The sequence below is a fragment of the Phoxinus phoxinus genome (genome assembly GCF_949152265.1).
Source record: "Phoxinus phoxinus genome assembly, chromosome: 11".
NCBI lineage: Eukaryota > Metazoa > Chordata > Actinopteri > Cypriniformes > Leuciscidae > Phoxinus > Phoxinus phoxinus.
In genome coordinates, this window is record NC_136886.1 from 8,559,790 (window position 1) to 8,573,953 (window position 14,164).

At 38.1% G+C, this 14,164-nt stretch overlaps 1 protein-coding gene across 10 annotated transcripts in view; it reads left to right on the forward strand.

Moving 5' to 3' along the window:
- The window catches only part of foxp1b (forkhead box P1b), a 137,449-nt gene extending 123,701 nt beyond the window's left edge, over window positions 1–13,748 (forward strand). For all 10 annotated transcript variants that reach the window (XM_079628872.1, XM_079628873.1, XM_079628874.1 and 7 more), the window contains 5 exons: window positions 280–381; window positions 2,687–2,808; window positions 4,891–4,960; window positions 5,509–5,675; window positions 9,058–13,748. In XM_079628872.1, the coding sequence (XP_079484998.1) occupies window positions 280–381; window positions 2,687–2,808; window positions 4,891–4,960; window positions 5,509–5,675; window positions 9,058–9,202 (606 nt within the window). In that variant the 3' untranslated portion in view covers window positions 9,203–13,748. The remainder of the gene's footprint in view (window positions 1–279; window positions 382–2,686; window positions 2,809–4,890; window positions 4,961–5,508; window positions 5,676–9,057) is intronic.
- The last annotated feature ends 416 nt before the right edge of the window (window positions 13,749–14,164 follow it).

Below are 14,164 nucleotides of genomic sequence, written 5' to 3' on the forward strand. Positions count from 1 at the left end.
TTATAATCTGGCTCTATAAAAAAAATAAAAAATAAATCTTGTTCTGGTCGTTTAGCGGAAAAGGATGAACTCAAATTGCCACATTTGCATAAGGAAGCGTTCAGTAAACAAAGTAGCTCCCATTTGAGAACGGAAAAGCGTGAAGCTGTTTTACATGCACCCTCGGATCAACTTTAACTTGACATATATGTGCATCTCACTTTGTTTTTGCTCCAGGTTTGAACGGAAATGAAACAGATTTTTGCTTATCAGCATTTGTGTGTGTGTGTTTTTTTCCAGGCGATACTAGAGTCGCCGGAAAGACAGCTAACACTAAACGAGATCTACAACTGGTTCACGCGAATGTTTGCATATTTCAGACGCAATGCAGCGACGTGGAAGGTGATCTCACAGTTCTTGTTCTCTATTTCCTGCTGTTACTAATATACAATGAATTTGGAATTTTCCCAGTAAATATTTTTTTGATGAAGTAGAAACAAAAAAACCCCCCAAAAAACTTAAGCCCCTTGCAGTAGAAAACCACCCCCAGAATTCAGCACACACCACTCTTATTGGACCACACAATTCTTCACTCATGACAAGCATATATGAATAAGGGAGGGACAGTGGAAGTCTGAGACTATGTTACAGTTCTGGAATTTAAAATAAAAAACTTGTGAAATTTACCATATGAACTCTTTTGTTTAGATGGTCACGTTCTTGCTTCATTTCATGTTCCTTTTTATTTAACTTATCATAACTTTTAATAATAATGTTATGCTGCTTATATAAAAAATTATGAAATTAGATCAAATTAAAATGCTAAATCTAAAAAATTCCACTAGTGTTCTCAGACTTTTAGACATCACTGTATATTTTAGTTATAACAAACACATTTTCTGTTTCCAGGAATTAAGATATAACATAATGACTATTAAAAAATATCTTGAATTATTCGAAAACACCAGCCCTCAGAAATACAAACAGAAATCATGTAAAATTGCTGTACTTTATTCCATTTTGCCCAGTGAGATTTAGTTAACAAGTTCAAATTACCCAGAGAAAGTAGGCATTTTTCCCCAAATATGATTTATTTCACTTAATGGTCCTTAGACGTTTCTGGGAGAGACCCCCTCTTCATTTGGATTTATTTTGAAAGTGTTTTTCTGGAAGAATTTCTAGAGCTTTAAGGGGAAATCTGGTCATTTGAGTAGGATGTTTTCCCCTGGCTGAGTTTGTTGAGCATTGGCATCTAACTCAAGCGTTTTCAGTTTCCGTTTTTGAAGTGAGGCAGAAAATGATGAACTATCTGTGACTTTTACCAGAGCTGAATGATAAAGCACCAGAGTGACAACACCCACACAGACCTCCATCAATCAAGGAGGGCTTTATTTGCTAAATATCACCCTCATGTTGTACAAATGGCCTGATGAAAGGGTAATTTATAAGGACGCAACAAGCAGAGCATGTTAGAATTACTTCTCTTCCCCTCATTGTTCAGCTACAGTGCTAAAGTCATAACTGCCAACGAGTCGTGTTTATCAGACTATTTGTGCTGTCTGGAATTTTGTTGGTAGTCCAAGGTGCTGCTACAACTGGCTCTTGATCAGTGCATTTCTTTGTTTAGGGAGTGTTTTGGAAATAGCAAACTATTCTGAAAAAACTTTTTAATATTATGCTCACCAAGGCTGCATTTGTTTATCACAAATACAGTAAAAACTGTACTGTGAAATTATTAAAATTTAAAATAACTGTTTTCTGATCAAATATATTTTATTACTGTGATGGCAAAGCTGAATTTTCAGCATCATTCCTCAAGTCTTCATGTCACATGACCCTTCAAAAATCCTTCTAATATGCTGATTTGGTGCTCAAGAAAATTTCTTATCAATGTTGAAGACGGTTATATTTTTGTGGAAACCGTGATACTTTATTGTCCAAAATTATTTAATGATTAGAAAGTTCAAAATAACAGAATTTATTTGAAATAGACTTTTTGCTGTTACTTTTTTAATTTAATATTACTTTTTAATTTAATGCATCCTTGCTGAATAAAAGTATTAAAAAAATATTCAGTTTATATAACTTAAAAACAATTAGTAAAAAAAACTGTGGGAAATGACATGGTATTTGATATATTGTCTGAAAAATGTTTTAATAATTTCTGCAATTTTGCTTTTCAGGTAAATATATCTTATTTTGAGGATGTTTTTTTAGATTCTTAAAATTCTGTCATCATTTACTCGCTTCAAAATGCTAGAATTTTTCTTCTTCTGTGGAACAAAAAAAGGAGATGTTATGAAGAATGTCCCTGCTGCTCTATCAAGCTCCAAAAAACACCATAAATGTCATATATGGATTTGTGTGACAAACAGACCCATATGTAAGTCATTGTTCTCATAAAGTCCTGCTGTAGATAACAAATATCAGTTCAACAAGAGAATCAGTGCCATTTGGTTTCATTGGCATTCAAGACATTCTGCAAAACATCTCTTTTCTTGTTCCACAGATTTAGAAAAAGGTGAGCATATGATGACAGATTTTTAAATTCCTTATTGGTAATGTATTACAATGTAAAATACAAGAGAATGTGGGTTTTATTTAAAAAAAAAAAAAGCTGTTTTACAAAATATTGAAATGTAAAAAAAATTCCAGCACATTTCCTTTTGCACTCATAGCTCTTTTCTTTCTCTCACACCAACTGCAGAATGCAGTGCGGCATAACCTTAGTCTTCACAAGTGTTTTGTGCGAGTAGAAAACGTTAAAGGGGCGGTATGGACCGTCGACGAGCTAGAGTTCCAAAAGAGAAGGCCGCAAAAGATCAGCGGGTAGGTGTTCCAGCGCCACCCCATACAGCATGGCTGAGCAAACCCGTGTCTCGTGGTGTTGATGGATGGGCTCCATGTCATTGTCTCTGTGCTGTGCCGCCCATTGACCCCCTACTAGCTTTAGCGTGCGTCTCTGTGCCTGTATGCGATTCATGTGCTGGCTGTATGAGCCGTAACCCCTGGTCGCTTGTGCTTATCCATTCATTCACTTCATATCCTCTTCTCTATCACTGTCTGTCTGTCTTGCCACATCCGCATCTGGCTGCTTGCTGCCCCTCTCCCCCATCCCAGGGTGCTGTGCGCACCAATCTCTCCCTGCATAAATGCTTTGTAAGAGTTGAGGATGACTTTGGGTCCTTTTGGACCGTAGACGATGAAGAGTTTAAACGCGGCCGCCACATACAACGAGGTCGCCCCAGGAAGCATGCGGCGGACGAAAGCTGTGATGATCTGCCTGTACAGTAAGCTCCGCCTCCTGCCCCACCCCCTCCCTGCATGCCCCGCCTCCATGTGCTCGCTCATCCTGTATGTATCTTGTGCTTTTGTCATATCTGGTTTTCATAAAAGATGAAATGGCTTATTTGAGTGTCATCTGATTTATATTAATATGTGATTTTAAAATGAGACGACTTAACATAAGCTCTGTTCCAAACCTTGGCGAGCTTCCTTGTAATCTATTGTCTAGGCAATTACCTCCTAAGTATATACTGTAGAAAGAAGTAAACATCCCATTATTTTTCTCTATCCACCATTTTCCTTCACCCCATGATGCTTTAGGATTAATTTCTGTTAAACTGTAAACCATCAGCAAAAAGCATTTTCAAAAACTAGACACCATTATTCTGTTCACATTAAAAGGAAATTTAAAATTGTAAAAGCATTAACAAAATACTACAAAAGACCAGGATTAACCCCAAAAGCTTGATTATTTTCTCAGCAATATTTCGGCCGAGTTAAATATCACTGTAGTAATATATCTCTGTATTATGTAACATATGTTGTCTTAATAGAAAATGTGATAATATTTCAAAGAGATTTCTGTCATTTTAACAGACAATAAATATTGTATTTACCTGCTTTGGAAGCATTCCAGCAAACACTAGGATTAGAAGTGAAAAGTGAAAACATTTTAAAGCATTCGTGTGAAAACAAACCTGGAATGAGATGAGGATTTGGTGAGAAAAACGAGAAATTCTTAGTGCGTACCTGTGAATTATTCATGGGATATGTCGTAATATAAATCGGAAGAGCGGACCACAAATGCACAGTATATGTTGTCTTTTTCATACTGTTACAGCGGAATTAAAAGGAGAAAAATATTCTTGCCATAGATATTCTTGTTATACCATATCCAATTAAAATACCAAGCATTGCGTTATTCCCCTGACTTCTGAAAATAGAACATGAAGGAAATGTTACTGCTCATTCAGTCAAAATGGACAGATAAGGATTACTTTTCGAGTGGAACTTCCCCAAACTGGAAGTGCCTCCCATAATCTAAAACGCAGTAGGGGCGTTAGGAAAAAGGTGGATGGGGGAATTTATTTTTAACAAAATACTTTCTCAACCAAGGCTGCTGAAAAAGTTTTGCACTCTAAGATCTGATGCTACGATGGCAACACAAGTATAAGAGTACACAGAAATATTAGGTACAAGATCAAATCAAGTAAAAATTTGAATGATACTTTTTCTATATCGAATGAATTTTTTATTTTTATTTTCTTCGCTTGTCACAGTGCATTCTGGGATTCCCTATTCCACAACTGACAGATGCATTGCTTTAGATAATGGCCAAAACAAGCTAGCATTATTATTACAAGGCTGCATTATTATTTTGAAACGGTCTTCGCATTGGAAGTGAAGTAGGCCAAGAAGGCAGCTAGGTTTGGGACAGAGCTCTAGTGTTAAAGAGCTTTTGATAGTTTAGTGCTATCTATTGATTTTGCTATTGAGTTTCATTGGAAATCAGATTGTACTCTAAATACTGACTTCAGTGTAAAATCAATCTGCTCAGTAGACCGAAGACAGTATGACTTGTTTCCCTACTGAGCTGAATGTGTGTTTATATTTTTGTCTCTACAGAAGTCCAGCTCTGGTAAAGAACATCCATACCACTTTGGGATATGGTCCCGCCCTTTCTGCAGCCTTCCAGGTAAAACCACAAGCTTGCAGCATCCAATCCTTATCCATATTATTTGTTTTTTTAGTTGCTGCCTTCATCCAGTCATTGACTGTACAATATAGTACTGTACGTACTCATTTTGTGTACAGTTGATGAAGCAATTAAGCTTGCCTGATAAAATTACTCTTTTAGCTGGTTTATAAGGTGACAGTCTTGCATGACGAAACTACAGTTTTCTACTATTCTCTTGATGGCACTACGAGAATGATAAAACACAAATATATCATATTATTATCAAGTACGCACCTAATGTGCATCATTTGCATTTCATTTTGTGTCACTAGCACTAAAAAGCTTCTTCTTTTTTTTTTTTTAGAAAATGTAAAGAAAGAAAAAAAATCTCTTCATCATGCCATCATCACTTTAAACCCTTCAAAATAGTTTCTACAATAGTCTTCTAAAAATGGCTAAAATGGTTATTTATTTTGGATGAGGCCAAGTATCTGAAGGCCATTGAATGGTCCCGATGTTTTGAAGGAATTGGTTTCACCGAGTTCATCTTCTCCAATCTGTTTTAGGCTTCAATGGCAGAGAACAACATACCTCTATACACTACCGCTTCCATCGGAAGTCCCACTCTTAACTCGCTTGCCAGCGCCATCCGAGAGGAAATGAATGGGGCCATGGACCACGGGAACAGCAACGGTAGTGACAGCAGCCCTGGACGCTCGCCCCTGCCAGCTATGTGAGTGGCTCACATCCCACCTTCAGAATGTGTGTGTGACTGAGATAAGAGCGTGAGGTACAGGGAGATGTCCAGGAATCATTAGGCTCACGCGCATGCAGGCCGACGCTCGTACAGCTTAGGTGGTGGACATTTTTCACCAGGTCGCTAGGAGTTGAAAATAGTCTCCGAACGCACAGTAGGGTTCCATGTACATTACAGTAGATGTTTAGCCAGCCGTGAAATTATATAGAAAACTGCAGTTGACAGAGGAAGCAGGAATTGTGAATGCAGTCTTAGAAAGGAAACCCCACCTTTGGCAGGTTTCTAGGCTGGGGGAGCTCGTAAAGAAAATAGTGTCTCTCCATGTTATTTCGAGGAAAAGTTTATAAACTGGCTTTTATTACGGGTCAATAGTGTGCGGCGTTCTACGTTGAGTTCCTCCCTAATTATTGCCTCCATTTTGTTTAAATATTTACAAAAGTGGTGAATAGAAGATGACAGAACTGGCCTCCTTTTTCCACCCAGACAGGACTCGCAGCACGTCCGAAAACTCTCCGAGCTGTCGAGAGTAAAACAACGAAGGGAGGGGTGAGGGGTCGTAATTAGCCTCGACGAAACTGCTCCAAGATTTCCATGTAGCTGAGCTGCGGTCGGGGTTGGAAACCACAGCTCCCCATACACTTGTTGTATGGGAGGGGCCGCCGTGTTGTTTGAAGCTTAAAATAATACGGTGCAGACAACATGGTTTCCAGATGTTGGAGGACAGAACGCTGATTTGTTGCTCGGACAGATTTATTGCCGTTTCTGTGAAACATCAGCAAATCGTTTCTTTTTATTTTTCCTTTTTTTTTTTTAAATGGCGCGGTAATGAACTCGTGAAGATGTGGATGAGAGAAACGCTAATGGCAGGTAACATAGCTGCAGGCCTGCCCCATCCGCAGGATACCGAGAGACAGGATGAGGCTGTCTGCCTCACCTCTCCAGGCATTTGCCAACTTAACGCACTCAAAAGCAAAGATGTTGCCCAAACACGAGCTGTACAAAGTGCGAGAACGTACAAGCATACATAAAACATTCACATAAAAAGCACTGAGGTTTATTAAGTTAACCAGATTTATGGATCATGTTATCAAGGGCATCGCGTTTCAATTTCGGTGAAAAACTTATTTTCTCAGTAATGGAAATGGTTTGGATGTCGCTGATGGATTAGGCAAGGAAAGCTTTTTATTTTAGAATCTGTTCAAGCATAAATTACTTTTCAATGCAAACAATTATTTATAACTGTAATTAAATATCCAATAGTATTTCCCAAACATGAGTTTTATAAAGTGTAAATGTATGACCCTGCATAAAACAGGAAAAGGAAAATCCATTTTTTTTTCACAATATTCTGATTAACATCATTTATTTTTATGATTAAATTATCAAGAGCATCATGAAATAAAATATTAATAACACGTGCTTTAGACAAGTACCATGGTAATTCCATTTCTATGACATATTTTGGATTACCATGTAAATGCCATGGAACGTGAATATGGTTAACACCCTCTACCATGGTATTATCATCTGACACCATCACTTTACCGTGGTACCACCACAGTACGTTTTTGTAAAGACTTACTTTTTGTACTTTTTTTTTTTTTTGCAAAAACTTGTTTTTGTTTTGTATTTTCTCAAATCAATCAATTTCTGTGTATAATTTTTTAACTCGAACTTTTTAAAATGGTGTAATCAAATGTCCATTATTAAAATGATTACATAGTATCATCAGTTCAAGTATATAATTATATCCATCTTAACATGCTATGAAGTAATCCAGGCCTGTAATTATGTTGTAAACACACCAGTACATTATAATAATAGAACCTCTATATGCTAGCATTATTTCTTTTGAATCACACACTGCCTTATGATTGAAAGACGTAAATAATAACATCTAACAAACGGGCTTCCATCTGCCTCACCTGTTTGTAATGTTGCAGATGTCTGCAATCAGACGCTTCAGTCCCAATTACAATGAAGGCTAAAGCGGAGTGCATCTCAGTTGCATATTAATAACAATTTCATGTTTGCCCTCCAGCTAGAGAGGCAATGGGATACATGGAGATGCTTTGATCTGAAACCGATAGAATGGGGAGAGTTTTCTTATTATTCACACACAAATATGATAACTCATTAGCATGGCTGCTTCCTTAACAATCGTGGCGGAGAAGCACATGAGAGAAATAAAGATCGTGGCTAATTACATTTGCCAAACATGTCTCAGCGAAAACCTATAGTTTGCCATGTGAGACTAATTAACTTAAAGGCTTTGCTACAGCTGCTTCTAATGTTTATTCTTTCGTTCGTTTCAGTTTTGGTCCTCGGTACAGTCAGCGCTCGCTCATTGGCGCTCTATTCCTGCAGTGTTTCTGTAATGAGAAATTTGGCAGATCTCATCTCTATGGACAATCCTTTGCCCAGACTGTGGGCCGGGGTTCATGTTTTGCCTTGTTTACAACTGACAGCGTTATTATTCTTGTAAGGGCTCTGTTTCTTATCACAGGCGTTTGTGTTGGGCGCCGTCGTCAGCGCCTCCCCCTTCCCCTCTCCCCGCCACTGCTTTTCTTCCCCTTATTGACACTTTGGTTAGAAGTTGCATTAATTTTGCGTGTATTTAAAGTGTACGCCGCGCTGTCTGGTCACCGTGTTTTTTTGCACGCTTGAAGTTGATTAATGACGGAACCTTGCGCAGGGTCGTCCTCTAGAGACCCGCCTCACAGGTTGTGCATGTTAACGAGAGAGAAGAGCGGCACTGATCCCGCACCACCGGGAAGCTGACAGGACGTCCGCTCGCTCGTTCCTGCGCCTGCCACCGCTCTCCGCAGTCCATTCTCTCGTCGCAAAGTCCTACGTTATTAATCTCCCTCATTTATCAATTCAAAGTGAAAGCCCTGTTGTCGGGCCAGCTGTGGAAAATAAAGCCGGCTGGTATCCCGGTGTTGGAAGAGCTGTGAAAGGGAAGTGGAGTTATCAGGAGTGTTGCTAGTCTTTCATTATAGAAACAGCTGGACGTTACTTTATTCATTTTTGTCTTTTAATATTTAGACAGTGGGGCTGCACTGATTCAATCATATTGATTATATGTTTTTAATTGTCACGATATTGCCTAGAAACTGTAGATCCATATTTCAGTTATTTATTTATTTTTATCAATTTGTATAGACGTCCTCACCAAAAACTATTCTTTGGTGTGTTGACTCAAAAGCTCGAATTAAAGAAAAGAAAAAGTTAAATCCATCACATAATATCTATAAACAAAAGAATATTCATTCCTTAAGATTTATTCTTTTTTTTTTCTGAGAATCTAGGCTTTTTTTGCAAATAAATGAACGTTCCTGTTCTGTTTTTTCCGAAGGCATCATATCAACGTAAAAGAGGAGCCACTGGACCCTGAGGAGCACGAAGGCCCCCTTTCCCTCGTGACAACAGCCAATCACAGTCCAGACTTTGACCACAACAGAGATTACGAGGACGACCATGGGAACGAGGACATGCTGTAAGCCTGGTTTCTCCCAGGTCCTCTGCCGAAGAGGCCATACTAACTGCGGTCACCTGCGAGACCACTCCAGATATAGACTGGATTCACAATTCTCTTGTTGACAGCTTTTAAAAATGTTCCGATTTACTCTTAGTGCCATTAAATACAAAACGAAATACGAGATAAGAAAATCTATTCCATTTGGAAGTATTTTTGATTTGTTTCTACTTTTCGTTTAAAAGACCAGATGCATAAATTTCTACTCATCGTCTGACGAAGAGACATTTGGTACTGGGGCCTGCTTCTACTTCGTTTTGGCCAGAGCGGACATGAAAACACAGCTGAGAAAGACTCGTTGCTCTCGGAGTCGAATAAACACTGATCACAGACTCTCTCTCACACACACACACACACACAAATCATTAGCGCTTCAATGAGCGTGCCACTCACAGTGTGCGTGTACGTATGTGACTTTAATTCATTGCCTCTGCCTTCAGATCTTCTTAAAGGACGGTTCAGCCAAAAATGAAAATTCTGTCATTTACTCACTCTCATGTCATTCCAAACCTGTATGACTTACTTCTATGAAACACAAAAAGAGCGCACTTGGTTGCTTTTTCACATAATGAAAGGGAATGCTCTCCCTGGGAGTTCATGGGAGAAGTAAGCAGGATCTGAATTGTGATTCTTTTGAGTCAAATCTTTTCAATTAATTAGTTCACAAATCACTGATTCTCGTGTTCAACTCACCGACTCAGTGATCTGCTCACAGGAAGGGAAGAATGAAGTGAATAGCAGCTTAAATTTAAGTTTGTGTCTTATCCAAATCAATCTACAACTTGGAATACAGTCAAATGAGTAAATATATGATGCCTTTGTGTCCTTTTTAAAAGCTTAAAAGCTCCCAATTAATTTTAATTGCATGATAAAAGCAGTAAGTACAGAGGTCACAGAGTTTTTAGGGGTAAATGTACAGAATTTTCATTTTTTTAAGTGCACCATTCCTTTAAGTTGGCTGTCATCACAGATGGAGTGTATCTGTATGGTGTTTTGAGGGTTCCTGGGCAAATAATTTAAATGTAGTGTCCTCTCATTACTCTGTGCAGTTAGCTATATATTCATTTTGTTGGGTTTGTTTGTTTTGGTAACTGATCAGACCTCATGAATAATGACGTGGAGTTATGGTGTGCTTAGCACTGGATGAATGTTAAGGCTTCTCATGCTCTCTTTTTCCCCCTCTTCCTTTCCTTTCGAAATTGAAACAGAATGTCGCATTACCGTGTAGTATTTTTCTGTCATTTGTTCCTAGCGTTTCGAATCGCCACTTTGCAGTCACATTGCCCTTGCGTGCCGACACACACACACTCACACTCTCCCCCCCCCCCCCCCCCCCTCTCTCTCTCTCCCGCTCATGAAGTCCATCTGCAAATGCACTACTCATAATGAAGGCTCCCTCTCCACGCACCAATGAAGTTTAATTTTCACGTGGAATGAATGACAGAGAAATCAACGCAGGTTAACGTTTATCGTTCTGAAATTATACTTTCCAAAATCCCCTTTTGTGGTGATGCATGTTAGCGTCAACCAAATCGCTGATCGAAACCATCAACTGTATTGCAAAATGAAATGTCAAAAAATGTTGAAATAAGCAGCAGGGAGAGAATTGTTAGACAAAAGCTAATTGTGATTCCTGTCTTCATGAAACTTTTTTTTGGGGGGGACCCACTTCTGTCATTTCAAAGACTGTCTGGATGACTTTAAACTGCATTCCCTCTAGTTTCGGTATCTGTTTCACCACATCAATGACCGGCTCAGCCTCTGTTATTAGACATGATAATAATTACACATGGGATTAAATGTTAAAGGGATTATAAACCGAGGCTGACGGCACAGCCATGACCACTGAGCATTACGGCACTGGGGCGGCCCACTATGACCATTCGCATCTTGCCACATCACCTTGGAAATGATTGTTTCCGACTGACTGTTTCCACGCTGGCCAGTTGAACCCGGGAAACAACTCCGTATTGGAAGCCGCTGCCGCCGGCTAGTTTAGATTCAAATTTTGGGACTGCGCAAGGATGAGAACAGACACTTTAGATTAGGCTTCTACAAATCGTACACGATTGCGTTTTTTGTTTTGTTTTTTTAATGACTGCAACCAACCACTTTGTGTTCTTATTTATTACTTCCATTTTTGTTGTCATTTTGTTTTGACTTAAGTTGATGTTTATGTCTCTTATCTGTGACTACCAAAGATACAAGATACTACAAGTTGAGATATTCTATGTTCCATGCAATAGCTAAACGAAAGGCCAAATATCCTTATAGTGTTCCCCGCACTGGCCGGACACAAAAATTATGAAATGTCTGAAACCGTGTCGGGCTTATTATGGTGAGAGAGAGAGGGAAAAAAGCCAAAGGGGTTGTTCGATGGGCAGCTGTATGTCTTTGCCTGTGACCAAAATAGGAGAGGAGAGGCAGAGATGGAGACCAACACACGACCAAATCAAAGCAATGTTGTCTTTGGGCCAATGAAAAGGAAAAAGGGAGTGTTCTATCAGGAAATGATGGCTATAGAGGAGAAGGATATGGATGAAAGAGTTTAGGACTGTTCACTGTCGTCACAGGAAATTGAAATCCATTTGCATAACACAATGTGAACTGAACTTCAACTGGACCACACAATGATGAGAGTTGTATTTGTTCTCATACTTTAGGTTTTGTTTTTTGCCATTTTATTATTTGAAAAGATTGTATGCCACTTACCTTGTAAATTCGAAACGGGATTCCCGATGTCCTTTTGTTAATCTTGGCAATGCTCTATGATTGTGTTTTAGTGTCTGTCAACTTATTACTTTTTTATATTAAAAAACACTCCTGTCAACCAATAAGCTGGGTACAAGGTACTTTAATGGCAGTTACTACTATTTGTAAATTTATCCGAGCATTTCTTCTTGATGGGCACCCTGTGGTTCACTAAAATGAATGAAGCATCCGGGCAGCTGAGGGACAGTGGGAAGGATTCTGATTGTTATTCTTGAGCAGGTTCACCGCATGTGTAGCTCTGCATTACTAAAGAAATCCAGCATGAGAAACTGTTAGTATGCATACCTCACTTCAAACCTATAGGGAATGAGTAACTAAGCAAATGATGTAACATTTCACTCAGTTGCACTTAGTCGTATGTCTTGCATGTTTAGTCTAAAACTGTAGCAAACTATTTTAAGAAAAAGATAAAAAAAAAAAAAAAAAAAAAGATATAAAAATCAGAGCTTGTTTATCATGGGGGTCTCTCTCTTTTTCTTTTCTTCTTTTAAACCAATCCAAACCTCAGGATTTTTTAACATTAAGAAACGCCATTCGGCTTCAATTTATTTAGCTTCTCACATGCGGTAAACTGTTTCCCGTCTCTGCTCTTTTAGCTCATGTTGAAATAGGTTGTACATACACCACATTATAGCTTGTGTGTCCTCTCATCTTCTCCTGATTCTTTTCAAAGAACAAAAAAATACTGTTTGTATTACCATGTTTGCTTTTATCACAACTGCTTTGTATTTACTATTAAAAAAGACGGAAAAACACAAAGAAATGAGCTACTGTATGTATTCCAATAGCAAACTGTGCTGCAAATGTAATTGACTTCATAATCCTTGCTTTTCTGGGGTGGGGGGGAGGAAACTTGCAGACATCTGTGAGCGAGAGGGGAGGGAATGGATCCGGGGATAATCCTCCGTTTTTGGATTCTAAAAACTGTAAAATACAAAACAGATTTGTCTCTGTTATCATTGACCGAAGCGTTTTGTTCGGTCTTTCCTTGTGTTAAGCTGTTTTTAATACGTTGAAAAAACAGATCCTGCTTTTCTGGTCTAGATTAGCTTTAAAAGCAGGTGTGCTTCCTCCAGAGCACAAGGGAAAGTCTTGCAAAAATCATTTTCTTAATCACTATTTTCTCTCTCTTACTGTATTTTCCAGTAAAAATATCTAAATGTGCAATTTTGCTTAAAGTAAATTTATTTTACCCTTTTTAAGAGTTATTTCAAAACATTTTGCCAGGGAGGTATAGGAACTTGATTCACAACATATTCTCTGAAATATATTTTCTTAGTATCACCTTGTTTTAAGGTACAGTTGTCTTTTTTTCCAGTAAATATTCTGATAAAGAAAAAAGTTTGCTATAAGGAAAGTCTAAGAATCATGAACGCATCATAATATTAATTTGTGCATCTCTATAAAACCAGAAAAACTAAGGTAGACAATGTATCTGAGTTTTCTTTGAGGTAAACTTAAAATGATGTCTCATAATCAGTGTTGGGGAAAGATACTTTTATAAGTAATGCATCACAATATTGTGTTACTCCCTAAAAAAAAAGTAACATTGCATTATTTACTTTTATGGAAAGTAATGCGTTGCGTTACTTTTTCTCTCCTGGACTGAGCTTGCTTGTTTTTTTAATAACAAAAAAGTTAAATTTTTGGCAAATGTAAATCCCTTTCACACCAAAAGTGAATTGTATAAGCCTCAAGTGGAAGTGCAAATTCACATCTATGGTTAATAAAGTGAGATTAAATGCATTAAGTAAATGTGTTATATTTTATTATTGCAGGTTTGTGTAAAATTCTGAGTTTGCATTTCACAGTTTTCTTCTTTTTGAGGAATACTGAATCTGTTTTGTGCGAGTGAGAGTAAATGCATGCTCACATTTAGAGCTACAATCTAAAATCTTTACTTTCTCACTTTGCTGACTACTCCGTTATAGACAGTGTCTAAAACTTGTTCGATATAGATGCAATACAAATGCATTTTGTTTCTGAATTCTATGCCTATTTCATCACCTGTGCTGCTGTACATGGTCACACTCTAATAAAAGATACAGATAATTGTTTGTCATATATGCAAATGACATGCAAAGATATAAGGCTCAAGGCAGAACTGAACTGCATTTATCAGTTTCAGCACAACATTATTGAGTGTCTTTCATAA